Source organism: Antechinus flavipes, chromosome 3, assembly GCF_016432865.1.
Source record: "Antechinus flavipes isolate AdamAnt ecotype Samford, QLD, Australia chromosome 3, AdamAnt_v2, whole genome shotgun sequence".
In the NCBI taxonomy this organism is placed as follows: domain Eukaryota; kingdom Metazoa; phylum Chordata; class Mammalia; order Dasyuromorphia; family Dasyuridae; genus Antechinus; species Antechinus flavipes.
The window spans coordinates 587171139-587195316 of NC_067400.1; the positions used below are offsets into that span (position 1 = coordinate 587171139).

The 24178-nt window shown below is 45.9% G+C and overlaps 1 protein-coding gene across 1 annotated transcript in view; it reads right to left on the minus strand.

The window, feature by feature from the left end:
- IGSF21 (immunoglobin superfamily member 21) overlaps positions 1 to 24178 on the minus strand; it is a 401664-nt gene that overhangs the window by 79483 nt on the left and 298003 nt on the right. The window contains exon 4 of the mRNA XM_051988401.1: positions 4152 to 4270. Coding sequence (XP_051844361.1) covers positions 4152 to 4270 — 119 coding nt within the window. The remainder of the gene's footprint in view (positions 1 to 4151; positions 4271 to 24178) is intronic.

The window sequence follows — 24178 nt, forward strand, 5'->3', positions numbered from 1 at the left end:
CCTTCTGCTTCTTAATAATTGAGTCAGCTGGAGCAGTGGAACCGAAGTCAGGAGGACCTGAGTTCAAATCCAGCCTCAGACACTTAACCCCATTGCCTCAGAAAAAACAAACAAACAAACAAAAAGCTGAGTCAGCTGTTACTGCTTAGAACTGAGGACTGATGAGAATAAGGTCATGGGATCCTTAGATTGGCCCTGGAAGGGACTTTAGAATTAATTTAATTTAGACTCCTCGGTTCACAGGTCAGGAAACAGAGCCAGACTTGCCTAGGATCACACAATAAGCAGCAAAGGTTCTCTGAGTGCAGATGTGGTTCTCTTCTCATTGTGCCGCCTGCCCCAGCTCCAGTTCCTGGGCAGGAAATTCACGGAGTTCATTTGTTCGTTCATTCAACATTCATTCATTCATTTGTTCAACATTTATTCAGCAGTCACTCATGCATTTATTCAGCAGTGATTCAATAATTCATTGCATAATCATTAATTCATCCATTCAACTTTAATTAATTAATTTGCTCAGAGTCCATTCATCCAACATTCATTCATTCATTCACCCGGCATGAAGTCCCTTGCTACCCTGTCCCTGCAGAGACCTCAGTCTCCCCCCTTAGTGGCTGGGTTCCTGACGCTCAGGTTGTTCTCCCTCTCACCTCCCCCCGATTAATTGCCTGGTCTCCTTCAAAGCGCGGCTCTTTTCCGAAACTGCCTGATTTGCCTTTTATTATTAGCAAATGTTCCCTTTCAAAATCACGTCGTGTCCCTACAGAGCTGGTGGGACGTTCACGGGGTAGAATTTTGGAGTGGGACACAGGAAGCGTGGAGTTCAATTTGTGTCCCAAATGGTTACTGCTGTGTGACCCTGGCAAGTCACTTTACCTTGGTCTGCCTCAGTTTCCTTATCTATAAAATGGGGATAATAATAGTACTTACCTGCCAGGCTCAAATGAGAGAATATCTGTGAAATGTTTTGTAAACTTAAGAAATCTTTCTTTGTGCTCCATAATCTTGGCTCCTTTCTTCTGAGATAGAGCCCAATTTATCTTGTTTATATCTTGTTTGTACCTAGTTGTTTCACTTTGTCTCTCCCCTTTCTCCCTTTTCCATCAGACTGCCCTGGAGAGCAGACTCTGTCCTTTGATTTTCTTTGCGTCCTCAGCACTTAGCACAGTACCCAGCACATAGTAGGTGCTTAATAAATGCTCGTGGGGGGGGGGAGGGAGAAAAGAAATTTACATGAAAACTTTATTCTATATTTAAAAGAAATAGCAAGTAGAACCTAATGGATTTGCAATTTCATGGGCAATTATTTTTAAATTATATTATGTTATGCAAATACTTGTTTTATTCCACAAAATTGAATAAATAAAAATGCTCGACTGAAAGAGCAACTAATGTTAACGAGCACATGTTACGTCCCTTATTTCCATCCCTGTCTTGTCATCAGTAGAAAGTAAGCTCCTTGAGGGGAAGCATGGTTCGGGGTCCATCTTTGTTCTGCATGTGGCCGCGTGTCCGGCCCATGACGGGTGTTGGTAAGTTTTTTTTTTTTCTCACACCTTTAGCAAAGTTGCAGGATACAAGTTGGTAAGCTTTTATTGAGCTTAAGCATCCCCGGGTGCCAGGACCTGCGCAAAGTTGCCACGGACAAAACAAAAGGCCAGAACAGCCTGTGTCCCGCTGGGGGAGAAGCCGCAGAAATTTGTTACTGACAGACAAGATGCAAAGAGAGCAATGGGAAGAGAGAGGGCCCCAGGGGGTTGTCAGAGGCTTCAGGGAAGCCCAGAAAACTTGAGAAGGACGTGAGGAGGGAGGGCATGCGCGTCATGGGGACAGCACGGGCAAAGGTGTGGAGGGGAGAGACGAGGCTGGCCCTCCTCCTCCAGTGGAATAGAAAGGATTAGAGAGAGGATGGCCTTGTTCCTTATTGTCCCCAGCACACAGCCCAGGGCCTGGCCCCCGGGGGGGGGGGCTTAACCAACCAGCAGGTGCCCATGTGGCAGGCCCTGTGCAAGCACTGGGAAGCAGAGGAAGATGCCCCCGGCCCCAAGCAGCTTACACCCAGTGGGGAAAACATCCTGTCTTACAAACTGGCTCATACAGTGTGCAGAGGGGCCAAGGCGGGGAAGGTCACTGAGGGAAGTCAGAAAGGAATGAAGGGCAGCAAAATGCACTCGTTTTTCAGTTATACCAAGGCAGGCTCCTAAGGACAGAGGCCTTCGTCTCTTCTCCCTCTCTCTGTCCTTCTCCCCATCTCTCTGTTTCTCTCTGTCTGTGTCTCTGTCTCCTCTGCTTCTTTCTCTCTGTCTCTCTCTCTCCTTTGTTTCTCATTCTTTCTCTGTCTCTGTCTCTCTGTCTCTGTCTCTGTCTCTGTCTCTCTCTCTCTCTCTCTCTCTCCTTTCTCTTTCTCTCTCTCTCTCTCTGTCTCTCTCTCTCTCTCTCTCTCTCTCTCTCTCTCTCTCTCTGTCTCTCTCTGTCTCTCTCCTCTGTCTCTCTGTCTCTCTCTCTCTCTCTGTGTCTCTTGTTTCTTTCTCTCTCTCTCTCTCTGTCTCTCTCCTCTGTCTCTGTCTCTCTCTCTCTGTCTCTCTCTGTCTCTCTCTCTCTCTGTCTCTCTGTCTCTGTCTCTCTCTCTGTGTCTCTTGTTTCTCTCTCTCTCTCTCTCCCTCTGTCTCTCTGTCTCTGTCTCTGTCTCTCTCTCTCTTTCTCTCTCTCTCTGTCTCTCTGTCTCTGTCTCTGTCTCTCCTTTGTTTCTCATTCTCTCTTTCTCTCCCTTCCTGTCTGTCTGTCTGCATCCCCTTCTCTATTTTTCTCTTGCTCTCTCTCTGTTTCTGTCTTTCCTTCCTTTTTTTCCCTCTCTCTTCCTTCTAATTTCCCTCTCCTTCTCCTTTACCCTCCCCACTCCTCCTTTTCCCTTTTCTCCTCCTCTTCTCCCTCTCCCTTCCCCTTCTCTAGCAACAGAGGATGTGTGTGGAGGAGAGGCAGAGGGGGAGGGTGGGATTAGGTCGAGGACCAGGAAAAGTCTCCTGTCCTTGAAGAGACTTGACAGAAGCCAGGGCTGGTTCTCGGGGTGGACGTGAGAGGGGCAGCAGCCTGGACCAAGGCAGCGCAGTGGGGGGAGGGGGAACCATGCAGCATGGTTAGATTACAGACTGGGTACAGAAGGCTGAGATGTAGGGGGGCCGGCCTGGAAAGGGCTTCGAGTGTGGCACCCAGGGCCTTGTGCAAGCTGCGATGGGGCGACACGGTCAGACCCACATTTTAGAAACGGCTGTTGGGTGGCTTCGGGAAGGATGCTGGGGACCAGGTACCAGGCGCTGAAGAGGCAACAAGGGCCTGGAAGGGGACGGCTGTGGGAGCGGGAGGAACAGGCATGTAAAGTTTTCATTTTTTGTTTATTTATTTTTTCCCTGAGGCAATTGGGGTTAAGTGACTTGGGTCACACAGCAGGAAGTGTTAAGTGTCTGAGACTGGATTTGAACTCAGGTCCTCCTGACTTCTGGGCTGGGGCTCCGTCCGCTGCATCACTAGCTGCTCCAACAGGTATGTAATATGGTGTGGATATAATCATTGAGCAAATATGTTAGAAGCACCTAACATGTGCACCATGGACACAATGATCAGCGAGTACGTTAAAAGCTCCTACTACGTGTGGAACACTATTAACCAGCAATCGTTGCTATTTTTAAGAATCACTTAACAAGCAGCTGCCAAGAGCAACACTCAAGTGCTCTCTTCCCTGGCCATGAACTGGCCCCGTGGGCCCACGGCCCGGCTTGAGGCGGCCACCCAAGCGCTCGCAGATTCTTGCCAAGGTTTTCCCTGAGCCCCACATGAGCCCCGGCTGAGTCCCCAGAGAAAGGCGGTCACAGAGGAGCGTTTCGGATTAGAAGGGGCAGAAGGTGACAGGTGAAGGGCCCAGCACGGGCCAGACTCGCTGCAGACCCTCCTGTTCTCTTTTCAGCCCTTCTCCCCATCCCCACCCCCCCACTCCCGAGTCTGGGCAGAAGGACTAGAGGAGTTCTACAGAGACGTCCCAGGACATTTTCCTTCCCACAGGCTGGCAGGAGGCACAGCTCCAGCTCCTCCGGGACCGGCCTCTGGGCAGCAGGTGCCCGACCTCCTCTCCTGCTTTCCCCTTCTCCCCTGTTACTTACACATGACGTTGAGGAAGATGTTTCCTGAAGCCAGGACCACCTTCTCCCTCGTGGCTCGGTCATAGATGCCCACGTGGCACTCGTAGGGCCCATTGTCTGAGATCCGGACTTCCGGCAGCCTGGGGATGTGGGGGAGGAAGGGAGACAAGAAGGGAAAGCATGAAGATTAGGGCCATGGTGGTCCCTGAAGGGTTCCCAGGGAACATGGGAGGGGAGGGAGAAGAAGCCTCAGCAGGCACCACAGGGCCCGGAAGTAGGGAGCGGGGGGCTCCTTCTCGTCCATCTTCTCGGATCTCTATTTTGGGCCCTCTCCCCCTTCTCTAACCTCTAACTTCCCCACCAAGACAAGAACCCAAACCAGTAACCTAAGAGGTCAAAGCACAGGGTGAAGGGAGTTAGCATCCAGGAGGTCAGAGCTGGGAGGACCCTTAGAACCCGGGATGTCAGAGGTGGGAGGGCCCTTAGAACCCGGGATGTCAGAGCTGGGAGGGCCTTAGAACCCAGGAGGTCAGAGATTGGAGGGTCCTTAGAACCCAGGAGGTCAGAGCTGGGAGGGCCCTTAGAACATGGAATGTCAGAGCTGGGAGGGCCCTTAGAACATGGAATGTCAGAGCTGGGAGGGTTCTTAGAACATGGAATGTCAGAGCTGGGAGGGCCCTTAGAACCAGGATGTCAGAGTTGGGAGGACCCTTAGAACACGAGATGGCAGAGCTGGGAGGGCCCTTAGAACCCAGGAGGTCAGAGATCGGAGACCCCTGTTGTTCTTTGATGCCCTTAGGGAAAATGATCTGCCCAAAGTCATAAAGATTGTGAGTGTCTGGGGGCTTGAGACCCCCAAAGCACAGCTCTGTGGGGTGACCCTTGGCTCCTGAGAGAGTCCTACCTCTGACCTATTTTGTCCTCCTTTTCCTTCCTCCAATCCCTTGTCTGCCGTGAGCAGGAGGAAGCAGGCTCCCTTCCTTCTCCCTCCCCAGGCCTCCCCTTGGCATCCAGGCAGCCCCCCCAATACTCCTCCCTCCCCTGCTCCCCGCCCCCTTTCCTTCCTCAGGAGAGTCTGCAGGATGGAACCAGCTTGTTATCAACCACTTCATCTTAAGACTCTCTCCACTTCTGATTGAGCTGTGTATCTTGCTTTCCTTCTTCATCTTCCTGCTCCTTGCCTGGTGACTCACTGTTCTCTGTTTGAATCCCTCACCTGAAGTCTTTCTTTTCATCCATTGAGCTCCAGCCAGATGGTCTCCCCTTTAAGGAGTGACTGAAGCCTGAGACAGTGGCTCATGGCGGGGGGGGGGGTAGGACCTCTCCTCCCTGGCAGGAAGGACTGTTGTAAGTTTGCATGTCATCCCTGATGCCGTCTGAGAGCCCTAATTCTTGTTGTGGAGAAGCTCCATCTCCCTGGGGCCCAGAGCCTGTGTCCCGGCCAAGCGGGCCAAGCCACCCAACGAGCGCCGACTACGCCGGCAGCACCCAGATGGTGACCCAGACTGGCCCGCACAGGCGGCTTAGAATCAATATGGCTTTTAATGATACGCGTGAGTGACAAACGCCTAGATACACTCAAGTGATACATGAAGGTCTCATTTAGGGAGAGACAATAAAGGAGAGCTCAGAACCTTTCATTTTGTACCTGAGGAAACTGAGGTAGGGAAACTCCAGGAGGGTAAGTGACTCCTCTGAAGTTAGAGACCACAGTGACAGGGCTGGGATTCGAACCTCTGACTCCAAAAGCTTTGTCATTTCCACCACACTACATTGTCTCTCTCTAAGATCCCCACTATTCACATGTCATCTGTGCAAATGCTGATCATGGACAGCCAGAGCATCCGGTGACCTGCTGCCAACATAGACGGTCCCCACATCTGTATTGTTTATGGAGCTTGGGCGCTCCATCAGGTGGGCTCCGGAGACTCCGGCGCAGTTGATTTGTGTTGCGCAGGTGATGGACAGATGGCCGATGGGAAATGCTGATTGATAAGTGCACAGGTGACACGTGGACCCAAGTAATATACATATGTATGACTGGGATGTGGGTGTGGCTGAATGGTGGGTAATAAATGCAGGTGAATGACTGAGGTACAGGATATTGATCAAATAATCAAGCAAATGACAAACACTTATTAATAAGTGCCTACTATGTGACACATATTGTGCTAGGTCTTGGACGTGTAAATGCAAAAATGAACCACTTCCTGTCCTTAATCTGTGGTTTTTCTACAGTAGGGAACCAATGCAGGATGGAACCTCCTCTCAGATAACAGGGAGTTACCTCGAGGGCTGAGAAATTAAATGGCCTGTCCAAGATCTCACGGCCATTAGACATCATAGGTAGAACTTGAATACAGTTCTTTCTGGCTTTTTCTCCAGGCCAGAGGACGTGCAAGAGAAGGATAATATAAATATAATACAAGATAATCATTTGCAGGGGAAGGAGTTGCTTGGAGCTGGCGATCAGGAGAGCCTCCTGTAGGCAGGGGAGCTTGGGCTGAGCCGGGGAAGAAACTGGCACTTGAAGAAACAGAAGTGAGGAAGGAGAACACTCCAAGCACGAGGGAAGGTGGGCAAAGGCACGGGATGGCAGAAAGGAAGTCACCTGTGAGGAGCCACAGGAAGGAACACGAGTGAGGGATGGTGCCCTGTAATACAAGCATGGGCTTTTTGTGGCGTTCTCTGCTAAATGCCCTTTGATATATGATCAAAGTGCTGGGTAAGTGAGAGGTGGGGAGTGTATAATCACAGAATGGAAATAGAAATTAGCCAGTATACAGAGGCATAATAGGAATATGTATTTATTAATAATCATATATTTGAGATATAGAGTACATATACATATAGATTTTGTGGTCGTTCAGTTACTTTTCAAATGTGTCCGACTCTTCATGACTCCATTTGGGGTTTTCTTGGCAGTGATACTGGAGTGGTTTGCCATTTCCTTCTCTAATTCATTTGATAGATGAGGAAACTGAAGCAAATTGGGTTATTAAGTGACTTGGCTAGTGTTACACAGCTAGCAAGTGTCCAAGGCCAGATTGGAATTCAAGAAGAAGAGTCTTCCTGACTCTCAGGCTGGTGCTCTATCCACCCAGCTGCTCTTATACATACATACACACACACACACATGCACTCTTTTTCTCTCTTTCTCTTTCTTTTTTCTCTCTTGTTCTTCTGTCTCTCTTGCTCTTCTCTTTGTTCTCTCTTGATCTTCTCTCTGTTCTGTCTCTCCTCTCTTTCTCTCTCTCTGTCTCTTCTCTTTGTTCTCTCTTGCTTTTCTCTCTGTTCTCTGTCTCTCCTCTCTTTTCTCTCTGTCTCTGTCTCTTCTCTGTTCTGTCTCTCCTCTCTTTTCTGTCTCTTCTCTTTGTTCTCTCTGTCTCTTCTCTCTGTTCTGTCTCTCCTCTCTTTTCTCTCTCTCTGTCTCTTCTCTTTGTTCTCTCTTGCTTTTCTCTCTGTTCTGTCTCTTCTCTCTTTTCTCTCTCTCTGTCTCTTCTCTCTGTCCTATCTTTCCCTTCTCTGTTTTGTCTCTTTCTCTTCTCTCTGTCTCTCTCCCTTTCTCATTCTCTCTCTCTCTGTGTGTATACACATACATGCATGTAAGGAAGTAATACATATACAGGTAACATATGTAGGTAATTAGTAGATGGACAGGTGTTATATAGGTGACACAGCTAGAGAGTTGACTTCTACAGTATACAGTTGTAGAATGAATGAATGAATGAATGAATATTAGGGACTTGCCATGTACCAGGCACATGCTAAGAAACAGAACACAAAGACAAAGCCAGCCCCTGCCCTCCAGGAGCTTATATTCTAACAGGGGAAGACAGTTGCTACAGGGGAGTGGTGGCTAAGGAGAAGTGTTTTGGGATGATGAGGGGCATGTGACAGTCAGATCTTTCCCCAGCCTAGTTATACATTGTTTTGATTCCCGTTGGAGGCGGGGGAGGAGAGAGCATATGTGAAAACACGGCTGTTTTCCTGGTGGAGCTGTCCCAGGCATAGGGTTCCAGTTACATTTTCCTCTCCCTCCTTTCTACAGAATCCACTGTACCCAGGACCCACCTGCTTTGGTTGCAACCCGGCTCTCTGTCTCTAATCCCAGCTTCTGCCTCGGCTGCTCCCCTCTAAAGTGGATTAAGCATCCCAGAGAGCTCTTTTCCCCAGGAATTGAGTGGCATCGATCTGCTGACTGGTTAGCGGACCATCTACAGATAACAGGGGGCTGGGCAGGGGTTTCTTTTCACTAGCAGTGGGCCGCAATCAATAAACTATTAATAACTGCAAAGGTTTAGGGAGAGATCAGTGTAATGTAGGTTAGCGGCAGGAGTTTACCAGCACTGATGGTTTCTCAGAAAGGCAAGTCATTATGTTATTGCGGACAAAAGTACACAGGGATCAGATATCCTGAATCGAGCCTTGGCTGGCCACGAGAAGGTTCAAAGGAACAGTAGGACTCAGGGGACAGCCATGGAAGCCCCAGCACAGATCTGCAGAGAGGTGGGCTCAGTGTCGCAGCTCTCTGAACACCTAAGTCTGTGCTGCTGGACAAATATGTCTCTGAGTCATAGGTTCTGAGAGTAGGAAGGAGCCTTAGAATATGAAATGTTTTGACTCTCTTCACAATGAGGTGATTCAAACCAGTACCAATTGTTCAGTGATGGAGAGGGCCATCTACACCCAGAGAGAGGCCTGTGGGAACTGAATGTGGTTCACAATATAGCATTCTCACTCTTTCTGTTATTGTTTGCCTGCATTTTGTTTTCTTTCCCAGCTTTTTTTCTCTTCTAGATCCGATTTTTCTTGTGCAGCAAGATAACTATATAAATATGTATACATACTTTGGATTTAACATATATTTAAACATATTTAACATGTATTGGACAACGTGCTATCTAGGGAAGGGGGTGGGGGAAGGAGGGAAAATTTGGAACAGAAAGTTTTGCAAGGGTTAATGTTGAAAAATTATCTATACATATATCTTGTAAATAAATTTTTTTATTATAGTTTTTTATTTACAAGTTATATGCATGGGTAATTTTTCAGCATTGACAATTGCAAAAGCTTTTGTTCCAACTTTTCCCCTCCTTCCCCCCATCCCCTCCCCCAGATGGCAGGTTGACCCATACATGTTAAATATATTAAAGTATATGTTAAATACAATATATGTATACATGTCCAAACAGTTACTTTGCTGTACAAAAATAATCAGACTCTGAAATAGTGTCCAATTAGCCTGTGAAGGAAATCAAAAATGCAGGCAGACAAAAATAGAGGGATTGGGAATTCTATGTAGTGGTTCATAGTCATCTCCCAGAGTTCTTTCCCTGGGTGTAGCTGGTTCAGTTCATTACTGCTCTATTGGAGCTGATTTGGTTCATTTCATTGTTGAGGAGGGCCACGTCCATCAGAATTGATCATTCTATAGTATTGTTGTTGAAGTATATAATGACCTCCTGGTCCTGCTCAGTAAATAAAAAAACTTTAATAGAATTAAAAAAAGAATATGAAATGTTTGAATATAGGATGTTGGAGCTGGAAAGGTCCTTCATACATAGAATGTGAGAACTGATAGTCACCTTAGAATCCAGGAGGTCAGAGCTGGGAGGGCCCTTAGAACCCAGGAGGTCAGAGCTGGGAGGGCCTTTAGAACTCAGGAGGTCAGAGCTGAGAGGGCCCTTAGAAACCAGGAAGTCAGAGCTGGGAGGGCCCTTAGAACCCAGGAGGTCAGAACTGGGATGGCCCTTAGAACCCAGAATGTCAGAGCTGGGAGGGCCCTTAGAACATGGGATGTCAGGGCTGGGAGGGCCCTTAGAACCCAGGAGGTCAGAGCTGGGAGGTCCCTTAGAACCCAGGAGGTCAGAGCTGGGAAGGCCCTTAGAACCCAGGAGGTGAGAGCTCATTAGCCCACAAAGTGCCAGCCCAAGAACTACTCAGTCTTCTTGGGCACTTCCAGGCAGAGCAGGATTGCCAATCAGAATGCCAGTTTTAAAGGCTGGAGTTGTTCTTACAAATTGTGCTTAGAATGTAAGCTTCTTGAGGCAGGGAACATAGAAGGCGATTTAAAAATACTGTTGGATGAATGAATTGAAGGAATGTTTCTAGCTTCCTTTAAACACCATGGAGACTTCTGCTTTAGGAAGCTGGGCAGGCTCGGCCCTGGTTATAAGCTGGAGGGGAGATGCCCGACATGGGAGGCTTCTTAGAAAGCAGTAAAGCATACCAGAAGTAAGTAAGCAGAGGGCTGAGTTTGGAGTGAGATATCCTGAGTTCAAATGGAGCCCTTTGCTTGCTCCCATTTGTGTGAGTTTGGACGAGTTTCTTCCCCAATTTGGGACCCAATTTCTTCATGTGTACGAGAGGTTTTTACTAAATGACCTTTGCCGTCTCTTCTTGATCTGAATCTACAGGCCCACGATCCGAAGCCGTCCAGTGGGAAGGGAAGGAACCCAGCAATGGGATAAAACTCATTCTATGTCTATTGTCCGGGAATCTCTCCAACCTATTCTTGAACATGCTTCTATTTCTATCCTGTACAACCCCTCCGGGTAACGAGTCTCCTATGGTTACTCCCCACTGAGTAAGTAGAACAGCCTTTGATTTCCTGAAAACTGCGTCCATCCGGCTTCCTGGGGAGGCCCTTGCTCTTGAATCTGGGATTTGGCGAGCAAGCCTGTGTTCACTGGCTCTCAAACACCTTTCATGGTCCTAGACTTTGATCACATTCTCTTTGTCTTCTCAAGAGGGGAGAGTCCTAATTTTTCGGACTAAAAATGGTGACTTTTCTCTTCTTTTCTTTTTTTTTCTCCCTAGGAAGTCAGGGGAGAGGGAAAGTCTAAAGTGCTGGGAAGCTGTCTGCTCTGGTAAGTGGGCTAACCCTGTCCCCAGCAGCCCCTTCACACGGCTCATTTGTTTAGTCGGCCCCTTTGAAGTGATCACAAATCGAAATTAATGTTGATTTGCCATTTGCGGATGCTCCTCACCCTGTTGTCATGAGACTCTACCTGGTGTGTAAGAGACAGGAAGCAAGGGAAAGAGTCTTGAACTTGGCAGCCAAAGATGTGGGTTCTAGTCCCGACTCCCTAAATCCTGGGCTCTTTTGAACCTCAGTTTCTACATCTGTGAAAACTGGTTTTAAAATTCAGGTCAATTAAATGAATGGTGTGATGTAGTACAGAGACAGTGGAACAGAAGGATGGGTGGATTTGGAGTCTGAGAATCTGAATTCAAATCCCATCTATTTAAAACTCGTGCATCTTTGGCAAGTCACTTAGCTTGTTTCCTCATGGAAACTGAGGGGGGCTGGGCTAGATGGCTTCTGAGATGATCCAGTAATTGTGGATGGGAAGAACAAGTCTACATATAATTGTGTATGATGTGCTGGAAAATGTTTAACAACCGGCTCTCCAGGGGAAAAATTGTATGCCAATACACTTTTAAGTTTAATTTGTACTCTCTTCATTACTTTTTTTAAGTCTAATCAACCAAACAGTGGATCAAGCTGGGTCTTGAAGTGTTTATGGATTTCTAAGGTATAAACACTCACCCTGAACATTTAACCATCAGCTCTGGCTCTAGAACAATCCTGATTTTAAAATGGGTAATAAATTTAAAGGTGAAATCGAGGCAAAGTACCTTTAGGCATGAGAAATGAAATTCGCCTGGGTGGGTGTACAGGTGTGATAGAAAAGAGAGGTCAGGGAGGGCTTCATGAAAGGGGGGCTGTTGTGCTTTGAAGTGAAATGACTTTAATGGATAGAGATAGGGAGTTTATCCTAGGCACAGGAAAGGAAAGCAAAGGGCCAGGTCAAGAAGGATAGGAGGACTATGGTGTTCAGACCGTAGTCTAGTTTGGCTGAGAGGAGGGAACTACAGGATTTGGCAACAGATGACCTGGTTTCATCCCATAGTTTCCACTTAACTATCTGAGCAACTTCCTGAAAAATTCCAACGGCCTTTTCTGAGTCCTTGTTTTCTTGCTCTCCATGAGATGTTTAACACTGTTGACCACACCCTCCTCCCAGACCCCTTGGTAGGGCTCTTTGTCCCTCTGACTGATCCTTCTCCCTTCTCTGTAGGGTCATCGCCCATGTCCCAGCCTCTAGGCAGAGGTTTTGCCAAGGATTCCCTCCTCTCTTTCCCCTGTACTCTTCCCTTTGGTGATCCTCTCAGTTCTCAAAGGCTCAACTCCCATTTTTATGCAGATGATTTCCTAAGTCTCCTTCTAGCTCCAGCCATCTCCACCTGGATGCCCTTCAGCCATCTCAGCATCTCAAAGACAGATGCATTATCCTTCCCCCAAACTTCCCTGTTTCTTGTAGGGCACCAACCATCCATTCCTCTAGTTCCTCCAACTTGCAGCCTAGGAGCCACCCGCTTACCCTCATTCACCTACTCCTCATAGCTGTTGATTTTACCTTCACACAAATTCTCCTATCCCTTTCTCTCTATTCCAGACACAATCGCCTAGTTTTGGCCCTTATCACCTTCCTCCCAGACTTGCAAAATCTGCTAATTGGTCTCCTGGAGTTTTCTTTCTTCTTCAATCTATCCTTGGCAATTATCATATATATATATATATATATTTTTTTTTTCTTCCCTGAGGCAATTGGGGTTAAGTGACTTGCCCAGGATCACATAGCTAGGAAGTGTTAAGTGGCCAGATTTGAACTCAGGTCCTCCTGACCTACTGAATCACCTTGCTGGCCTTTGCCAGATTACTGTGCATTTATTCAGTATAAGATTTACTTATTTGTGAATATGCTGAATGTCCCCAGTAGAATGTAAATGCCTTGAAAACTAGGTTTATTTTATTTTTGTCCCTATGTCCCCAGTCCTAGGCAGCTAGGTGGCTTGCTGCATTGATGGATAGACCCATAGTCCAGAAAACCTCAGGTGAAATTTTGCCTTAGACTTAAGTATGTGACCTCGGACAATTAACTTGACTTCTCTCAATTTCTCTGTAAAATGGGGATAATGATGCAGGATTGACACCATTGTAATAATGACATCAGATTTGATATTATTATAATAATATCAGGGTGATGATATCAACAACCAAGGCTATTGTTTGGACCAAAGAAGATTTTATAGGAACTATATAAATGCTAGCTTTTATTAGCGGAACAATCTCTGACATATAGTTGATGTCTAATAAATGCTTTTTGATTGACTGAGGAAAGTGTTTATGGATCTTATTTATAGCTCTTCTCTATGGATTTTTGATTGTCTGGTTAAAAAAAATAACCCTGGGTGCAGATTATGTAAACCCTAAGGAAATGGAAGAATATGAGCCTCTGAGGTGATCTGCAAAGACTGGGGATGAGGCCTTTGGCTTCCTTCAGCCCACCTGGTTCAGAGGCCTGTGCTCTGGGCTGCTGTCCAAGCCCATACCTAGCTGCCCATTCTGACCACAGAGGATGGGGGCCGTGGCCAGCCAGCCCTAATAAAAATGCCCTGAAGCCTCTGAAAGCTCCAAAATGCTGTTGAAATGTGTGCTAAGGAGGCACTGGAAGGCCCAGCTCCTCTCAGGAAAATGGTTTCTGGGTTCAGTCCTGGGCCCTTGGTGAGGAGAGAGTCATCTCCACAGCCAGGCAGTTTATCACTGTTTGCTCTGCTCCACTGGTGGGGGTGGGTGTCTAGCCATCACTACTTGCCTTTCCCAGGTGCCCTTAGGACAGATGGGAGGGATGCTTAACCCAGGAGACCAATGAAGGAGTGATAAGAGCATATATTGAGCATATACTGTTTGTCGGGGGATACAAAGTTACAGGTCAGACAGTTTAAACTCTCAAGGGAGATAACACATAGCTAAACTTTGTATATTTAGATAAGACAATCCTTTTCCTTATGGAACTTATAGTCTCATATGAAGGGGTTTTAATGATTGTTCCTATGGATGTCTGGTGAAATCAGGGGACCCCTTCTCAGAATCATGTTCTCCAGTGCAGAAAATAAAATACATAATATTACAAAAGAAACTAATTTTATCGTAATACAGTCATCAAAATATTTTTGCATCGATCTATCAAGATGACTCTATCTATCTATAGATAAGATTTCTTAAGATCTGTGAAGTGGAAAGTACAAGCGTCCAGATTTGTCTCCTGCCTTCAAAGAGCCTCAGCTCTAGGAGGGGAGAGACAATGTGTAAAACAACTAGGTGGGCACAATGATATACATACTTATATGGAGAGAGATACACAAAAAGAGGCAGAGACAAGAAAAGGGAGAAGGATAGAGACACACAAAGCTAGCTAGCTAGAGAGAGGGAGAAAGAGAGGGAGACAGAGACACAGAGAGATGGATAGAGAGAGATATTTGAGAGAGAGACAAGGAGAGAGAGAGAAAGAGAGAGAGAGAGGGAGAAAGAGAGAGAGAGAGAAATGGGGAGAGGGAAAGAGAGCCAAGACAAAAAGAGGCTATGGAAGATATTCTGAGTGACAAAAGTACCTGCAGATGGGGGGCACCTAAGATGGCCTCCCACAGAAGGTAGGACCTGAGTTGAATCTTGAAGGCAGTAGGAGAAGCTAAGAGATGAAGACGAGGGATTAGGGCCCTCCAAGAGTGGTAGACAGCTAGTGCAAAGGTAGAGATGGGAGTTGGAGTTTCAGGCAGGCCATCACCACTACATGGAATGGGGGCATGAGAATAAAAGGATTGGAAAAGCAGGAAATGATTAGCTTAGGAAGAGCTTTCCCTGCCAAACAAAGGATTTAATCTTTAATCCCAGAGATATTTGGAACAGCTGGGTGGCAGAGTGAATAGAGTGCTGGACCTCTGGTCTCAGATGTTTACTAGCTCTGGGACTCTGGGCAAGTCACTTAACTCCATTTGCCTCAGTTTCCTCATCTGTAAAATGAGTTGGAGAAGAAAATGGCCAACTACTCTGCCCAGAAAACCTCAAATAGAGTCATGGAAAGCTGACCATGTTAGAACCAATTGATTAGGGGAGCCTCTGAAGTTTATTGATCAGAGGATTGATGTGGTCAGATCTATATGTTGTTAACCGGATGTAGAATGAATTGGAGTGAGAAGAACTTTGTGGGAGATCGGTTAAAAGGACATTGCCATAATGCAGACGAGAGAGGGTGGGCTGTGACAGGATGAGGGGAGAGGAGATCTACGTATGGTAGATGTTGTGGAGGTAGAAGTGACAAGACTTGCCAACTGCTGGGATCTGGGGAGGGGATGTAAGGAAGGAATCAGCAGTAACGCCAAGGGAAGACAGACAGTGGTCACCTTGACAGTAAGAGGGAAGGTGGGAGAGGGGAGAGTCAGGGAGGGGCAAGATGATGAGTTTTGTTTTGTGACATTCACTTTGAGATGCCCAAAGGTGGAGTGGGACTGGCGTGGGAATGATGCTATGGCTAGTTATGAACATCTGGGAATCATTCGCCTGGTTATGATGGAATCTATGGGAGTTGAAATCACTAAGGGAAATAGTATAGAGAGGAAAGAGGGGATGGTCCAGAAGGGAGCCCACGGTGTGTGTGCGTGAGCCGCGTGAAGAGTTGGCAAAGGAGAATGGGAAGGATGAGAGAATAAGGGGAGAACAGTGGGATGAAAATTTAGGGAGAGGCCGATGAGAAGAAAGCAGTCGATGGGGTCTGATGGGGCAGAGAGGCCGGGAAGGATTGGGATCAAGAGAAGGCCATTAGTTCAGGCAATTATAGGAGTGTTCCAGTTTCAGCTGGAAGTCCTGCTGCCGGGTGATTAGAAGTGAGTGAGGAAAGGGGGGCCCCGGGGTGGATGGCTTTCTCGAGGAGTTTAACCATGAAAGGGAGGAGACGTTCCTCCTTATTTCCGAAAACTATGATTTTCTTGATGCAGCACAAAATCACATTCGATTTCTGGGAGGCCGTATTATAGTGCTGACTTAGACTGAGCTTGCAATCTTTTAAAGCCCCCTGGAGCAGTCTTGATTGGTGAGGAGTGAGCACAAGCCCTCTCTGGACTACGTCCTGGCCGGCCACCGTATACCACGTCCTGACTTCTGCCTTGCTACGGATCACCCTCCACCCCTTGCTTCAGGAACATTGATCAAACCAGAGCTAATATTGCTGCTGGAGGGCACGGGACGGGCAACTCTACTGGTTCCAGTTCCCATCCTCGTGATTCCCCTGATCTGATCTCTTATAAGGCCATAGGTTATAGATTTAGACCTGGAAGGGCCTTAGAAGCCATTTAATCCACTTTTTATTTAAAAAAAGGAAACAGAGACCCAGAGTCACTTACATATAAGGTAGAAAGAACATTGGACCTCCTGGAGTTAGGAGAACTTGTGCTCCCCATTACCCACCTACACTGGCTGTGGGCGAAACATTTCACCTGTTGAAGCCTCCCTTTTATCGCCTATGAAATGGAGAAAATAATACGTGACCTCCCTGACTCAAGGCTGCCATGCTGTAAATTTTTAAAGGGATGATAGAAATGGGCACCATTAGTGTTATAGTCCGAGGAGACGCAGTCAGTGGGAGAAGTACAGGCCTTCTGATGAACAAAGCTGGTCTTCTTCCAATTAAATAAGTTCTTCCTGAGGTACAGCGGAGGGAGCCCTGGCTCTGGAGTCCAAAGATCTGTGTTCAAATTCAGCTTCTAACATTTCCTATCTGTGTGACCTTGGTCATGTGACTAAAGTTCCCAGAATCTTTCTCTGTAACTGGACTCTATGGGATCTAAAGTTCCTTTTAGCTCTAGAGCCTTGATCCGATGGGTTTCACCCTCAGACCTCGTGCCTGGGTGGGGTGGGGATGCAGAGCTGGGATCGTTGAGCAACATCTCCAAGGACGGAAGAGCCCAGGCCAGGAGCTGCTGCTGATGAGGACATTGACAGGAAAATCTGGTAGGACCAGGAGCCCCGATTATCCCAAGGACTGCGAGGTTTCTTATTAACTCTCCTTTTTAGGGCACATTTGCAAAGACCCAGAGTTGTTATTTTCTCCTTCTGATTTGCGAACTGTTCCGATGAGCTGCTCAGGGGAGCAAACCTCCGTGGCATCTGCTGAAAGCTGGGCTGTTGGAAAGGGAGAATGGGACCCCAAGAGTGGGAAGACGGGAAGGGCTGCAAACATGGCCGGCACCTTGGGGAGCCCCCTCCTTCTCCACCGTTTAGCCTTGCTGCCTCCCAAGGTCGTTGGGTTTAGCTCCCCAGAACAGGGCCCGGCTTCTCCATCTGAAGGTATTTTCCACTACAATTATAACAGTTTAGAGTTAATGTCATTATAATTAGCAGCCTGACTGCTGCTGTTCCATTACCAACAGCTCATTACGCCGTGCCCCGAGCCGCAGTGACCCATCGGAAATGCATTCTGGCCCCACTCGGCTCTGGCCCCGGGTGCACATCACTGCCTCCGTCTCCTCCTTCCTCTCGCTGGCCCCCTGGGACTTGCAGGAGGGGGAGGGGAGCTGGGAGGCAGGGGGTTGTTGTCTCACAACCAGAGTTGGTTCTTCTACCCTCACGAGGCCTTCCAGCCTGACGGGCGTCTGCTTATTGAAGCTCTTGCATGACTAGAAGGTTGGGGAAGGAGGAGGAGGTTTAAATAGCATTAAAACTGGGATCTAGTCTTTAATTTATTATGTGGGGAAAAAATTAAATTTTCTGAAACTCAGTTTCCTTGTCTACATAATGAAGGGCTTGGACTTAGTGATGCTTAAGATCCTTTCTAGTTCTGACATTCTGTATCTAAAGATCCCTTTAAAATTTTAATATTCTATGTTTTAAGAGCCCTTCCAGCTCTGACATCCCGGGTTCTAAGGGCCCTCCCAGCTCTGACCTCCTGGGTTCTAAGGGCCCGCCCAGCTCCTAAGGCCCCTCCCAGCCCTGACCTCCTGGGTTCTAAGGCCCCTCCCAGATCTGACCTCCTGGGTTCTAAGGGCCCTCCCGGCTCTGACATCCTGGGTTCTAAGCGCCCTCCCAGTTCTGACATCCCGGGTTCTAAGGGCCCTCTCAGCTCTGACATCCTATGTTCTAAGGGGCCTCCCAGGGACTTCTATTGTTATCTAGCTTCACTGTTAAGTATGGCTCCTTTCTCCATCTGCAAGCTCTGCAAGGCTGGGGATGATGGGCTTATATCCCCATAATTCCAAGCTCACATCAGATGCTAAATCAGCATCTGGTTCCTGCTGATGGACATGTATCTCTGCCTTCCACGGCCTTTCAGAGACCTACGTGTTGCCCACTCCAGGCTTCCTCGAGTCTCCTTCCTCCTGGCCTTGTGCCCTTGGTTTCTTTTCTTTCCCCGGAATGCCATTTTGGGCTGCTACTTTCCTACCCCATTCCTTCGGGGGCTCGCTTCTTCAGTCTCTTACTGTTTCCATGGAAACTCTTCCTCTTCACATCATCATTGACTCATTTTGGAAGTTTACTGGTCACACCATCCAAAGAGGAATCACGAGTGGGGATGGGAAGAGGCTGATCAAGGGGGAGACGGGGGTCCTGTCACTGTGGCTTCCCACTCAGGGGTGACGGGGGACTTCTCCCACACTGGCAGCTGCCCGACAGAGGCCCCTTTGATCTGGGTCATTAAGATGGACAGAATCACATAACCTGAGAAGTCACCCAGCTCAGCCCTAACCTGACGAGAATCCCCAGAAGTGGGCATCCGGGTCTCAGCTGGACAGCTCCAGAGCCCTCCGAAGGGGCAACAGATTTATGTGGGGATAGTTGCAAATATTAGGCAGGTTTTCCCTTAAGCGCAGCCAAAATCTGTCTCCCTAAAACTCTCACACAGTCCCCCTAGTTTTCCTCTTGGGGTCAAACAGAACAAGTCTTCCCTTGCTCCCTTATAACAGTCCTACAACCACTCAAAGACAGCCGTCACCTCCCTGATCTCTTCTCTGAGTTGGACCCCTGCATTTCCCCTTCCCCGGATGCCTGGCAGGTCCTCGGCCCCCCACCCTGCTGCTGGCCGTCCTTGTGACACCTTCCTTTGTCCGAAAAGTCCCCTCCAAAATGTGGCTCTGAACCCGACACAAACCTCCACATCCAACAGGGCAGAAAACAAGAGCACAATTATCTTATGCTTCTCCCAGCGCAGTCGGATTGTAGGCACTTTCTTGGATGCTATAGATACATTCATACATAGATATGTGCATGTATGTGAATATAACCTATACTATTTGTATTGTATAATATAATATAGTATAACAATGTTATATATAATATAATGCAATACTACATATAACAATATATAATAACATATACTTAAATGTAACAGCTTATATATATAACACGGATACATATATATTTATGTGAATATATGTGATTATAATATATAATTGTATAGTATAAGATAATATAGTAACACAATGTTATATATAATAATAATGCTATATAATATAATACATATTACATGTATGTATAACACACATATATACTTGTCTATTTGTATGTATGTGAATATAATGTTTAATATTTGTATAGTATGATATAACACAATATTATATATAACACAATGCAATACTATATATAACAATATATAATGTAATGCACATTACACTTATACATAACATAGCTTATATAGGTAACACACATATGTACACATATTTGTATGTATGTGTACAGATGTAACATATAATACTTGTATAGTATGATATAATCTAGTATAACACAATATTATATATGCTATAATAGATATAATATGGAGTATATATATCATATATTATGTTATTATATTATACTCATATATTATTATTATATTTATACTTATTATATTATACTTGTATGCATATTATATTAATATGTGATATATTATTATATATGTAATATATGATATAATAATAATATTATGATATATAACATATATACATATTATACTTATATATAATATAGCTTATATAGATAAGACACACATATATACACATCTATTTGTCTGTCTATCTATTAACTATCTGTCCATCTGTCTATCCATTTACCTGGCTATCTCTCTGACACAGCTGGTTCATGGTTCGCTTGCAGTCTACTTCATTTTACAAATGAAAACCATGTTCCTAACAGATGAAACGATGTGTCGAGGGACACTTAAGGTTGCTAAAGGTCTGGGGCTCAGCTCCCGGGGCAAGGGGCCTTTGGAACATACCCCTTAGCATGGAGGCGCCCTGCGGGTTTGTTCTAGAGCCTCCCCTGGGGCATTCTTTGTCCCCTGTTGTGGGGAGGGGGAGCCTCCAGGTTGGATGCAGATTAACTCCACATTAGGCGATGTGGACATGTCCAGGTCAATAGCAACGCCCCAACATCGCTTATTATTTTCAGGAGACTCTCGTCAAGGAAAGTTAAAATTGCCCAGAAAAGGAGGCTCCCCTCACACAGACGGAGCAGAATCCGACGGGTGATTTTGCAGGGACTGCGGCGTGGTCTCTACCTAACGAGCCTTCCCTCCTCCAGAGTGAGAAAGAGTGCTTTCTGTGCCCCGGTGATTAGTACCTCTGAGTCATCAGATCAGAGAATGACTGAACTGGAAGGGAACGTAGAGAAGGGACTGTTAGAACATAGAGGGTTGGCTCTGGAGGGGGCCTCAGAACATGAAACGGTGTTAGAAAGGCCTTCATGTAACAGGGAGCATCCCATGGGATGGGCTGGTGCCTCGGGGCCCACTGCAAGGGCCGTGTACTCCCCCGTGCATGTTCCATAGGATGGTCCCACTACGTTTTGACTATATAATGTTAGATCTGGAAGAGAGTTTAGAATATTCTCTAACAGAGAATGTTAGAATATAAAATGTCAGAGCTAGGAAGGGCCTTAAAATACAAAAAGTCAGAGCTGAGAGGCCCTTAGAACCCAGGAGGTCAGGGCTGGGAGGCCCTTAGAACCCTGGAGGTCAGAGCTGGGAGGCCCTTAGAACTCAGGAGGTCAGAGCTGGGAGGGCCTTTAGAACCCAGGAGGTCAGAGCTGGGAGGCCCTTAGAACCCAGGAGGTTAGAGCTGGGAGGGTCATTAGAACCCAGAATGTCAGGGCTGGAAGGGCCCTTAGAACATGGGATGTCAGAGCTGAGAGGGGGCTTAGAAACGAGAATATCAAAACTGGGTTGGAAGTGGGGAAGTTTGAAACACATAGTGACAGATTTGTTATTATATAATATTATATATATTATGTGATATTATATAGCCTGATACTCTCCTTTTGCAAATCAGGACTTTAGCGGCCTGGAGAAGTTAAGAGAATTGCTCACCTAATTTTGAGGTCACCCGGGTGGGTTCTAATCCAAATTTCTGATGCCAAAATTCACACTGTCCCCATCATAGCATCTAATATTGCAAATATTAGATTCCATTTCTTAGAAGCTCGAGATGAGAAAATTTAGGATTGATGAACTGAGTCTTTCTAGGATAGAGGAAATCCCTCACAGACATTACAGAAAATATTCTTCAGTGAAAATAAATCCACATATATGTTTGCCTTTCAGATGTATCAGCTTGGCTGGATGGGACTGTCCGGGTAGCAAACATTTATCCAGCTTTTAGGACACTGGTTAGGGACAATTAAAATTGCCCAGAAAAGGAGGCTAAGCTACTGTTTGTCCCACTGTTGGATGAGCATGTTTGGGTTCTCCCTCAAGTCTGCCCTACCTTTTTCATCCTTCCTTAGAAGACTAAGAATCTGTATTTGGAATGGAGAAGAATAATGTAGTAGCTTACATTTCTTACAGCACATTAAAGTGTTATGATTAATCAATTACAAAATGGAATGAGAATCAATTTGATTTTCTCAAAAGTTCTAAAAAGTATTTTCCCCACAAACTCAACTCAATAACCATTTATTAACTATATAACATTTATTAAAATAATAAAATTTTAATATAATAAAATATTTCCTCAACTCAGCTCAATGTAACTCAATAAACATTTATTAATTATATTAACATTTATTAATATTAATTCCTTTACTTTGGCAGTCAAAGCCCTTCATCACCTGGCCCCTTTCTATCTGCCTACCAGCCTTCTTATACTTTTTTGTCCTTCACATCTTTGTACTTGCCTGGAATGCTTTCCTCCTTCACTTCCATATTTTAGAATCCCTGGCTTTGGATCCCTTTCTCCAGGAGACCTTTTTTTCTCTGAACAACTTTTAATGACTCTGAAGTGACTGACCTTGTATTTAGCTTTATGATCTTGTTCTTTCCATATTGTCTACCTTATTAGAGTGCAAATGCATTCAGGGCAGGGACGGATTCGCCTTTTAAAATATTTTCATCCTTTAACATAGTAGGAGCTTTAAATGTATATTAACTAAGCACCTCTTATGTACAGGCAATTTGGTAAGTACTGCGAATACTAAGATAAGAAGGAAGTACTTGCATTCTAAGACTATTGTGAGAGTTAATATTTGTAAAGTGCTTTGCAAACTTTAAAGTATTAAATAACTTCTAGATAATTATTGCTTTATTATTAGTATGACCAGTTCTTGGTGAAGTCACTCTCACTTTTTGTAATTAACTTCTTCCTTTTCTAGATACCCACCAACCATCCTTCTCCACAATTTTTTCTTTCTTTTCTCTCTCTCTCTCCCCCTCCTCCCTCCCTCCTTTCCTCCTTTCTTCCCTCCCTCCCTTCTTCCTTCCTTCCTTCCTTCCTTCCTTCCTTCCTTCCTTCCTTCCTTCCTTCCTTCCTTCCTTCCTTCCTTCTCTCCTTCCTTACTTCCTTACCTCCTTCCTTCCTCCCTCCCTCCCTTCTTTCTTCCCTCCCTCCTTCCCTCCCTTCCTTCCTTCTCTCTTTCCTTCCTTAGTTCCTTACCTCCTTCCTTCCTCCCTCCCTCCCTTCATTCCTTCCTTCCCTCCTCCCTCCCTCCCTTCTCTCTTTCCTTCCTTAGTTCCTTACCTCCTTCCTTCCTCCCTCCCTCCCTTCATTCCTTTCTTTTTTCCTCCCTCCCTCCCTCTCTCCCTCCCTTCTTCCCTTCCTTCCTTCCTCCTTCCTTCCTCCTTCCTTCCTTCCTTCTTCTTCCTTCCTTCCTTCTTCCTTCCTTTCTTCCTTCCTTCCTTCCTTTCTTCCTTCCTTTCTTCCTTCCATCCATCCATCCATCTTTAGGTATAACTCACCAATCACACCTACCCATTCTTTTAGCATCCAAGGATGTAGTTCATGATGGCAAGGTGCTTAAGTCTCTCCAGTGGCAGCTAGATTCTTTTTTACTTAACCCAGGTACCAATTCCCCATTTCAGCCTCTCTGTTCTGACCTTTTTAGTCCCAAGATCAGTCTAGTTGGCAGAGGAAACAGAAACCAGTCAGGAGCTGGGCAGCCCTGCCTTCTTCCCGTCATTCATTTATCATCATCTCAGATCTTTTGTCACCAAATCTAAAATCTTTTTCATGACATCATGCTGAGCTGCTCATTCTTGTTATCCCTGGGAATCCCTTTATAGACCTGAAGAGGTTTAAACCTTGTGACTAATGACCTGCCATGTGAATAAACCACTTGTGGATGACCAAGGCTCACTGTAAGAACTCCTCTCAGTCACCAGTGCCTCTGAATTCAAGACTCACGTCTACTGTTTCTCCCCTGATAGGACAGAACATGGCTGTCAACTACCCTGAATATTCTACAGGAGGGAGAAAGGAGCACCTCTCCTTTGAATATTGATTTAAAAGTTACCAAAAGCTTTCCTCCTAACAACTCAACAAGAAAGATAGTATCGAGCAGTAACAACGACAAACAACAATACTATAATAATCATGGGTACCAGTTATATAGTATTTTAAGGTTTGTGATGCTTTTCACAAGGGATATTGGTACTATTATTAAGCCCATTTCACAGATGAAAAAATTGAGGTTTAAGTATCTAATTCAAGGTCACATAGTAAGCCGTCTCAGGTGGGATTTGAACTAATGTTTTCTTGGCTCCAAGTCTGGGTCAACAAATATCTATTAAGTACTCACTCCTATGTTCCTGCTGGTGATGCATAAATAAATTAAAAAAGAAGGAACTTAGGGTACTGGAGGAGATAACATATATATGTGTAACAGCTGTGATTAGGGGAACCCCTTGGTCTTTTGGAGTACCAGCTCCCATGGAGCTGGCCATGAGTGGTTTGGCTTGGTGGAAGGC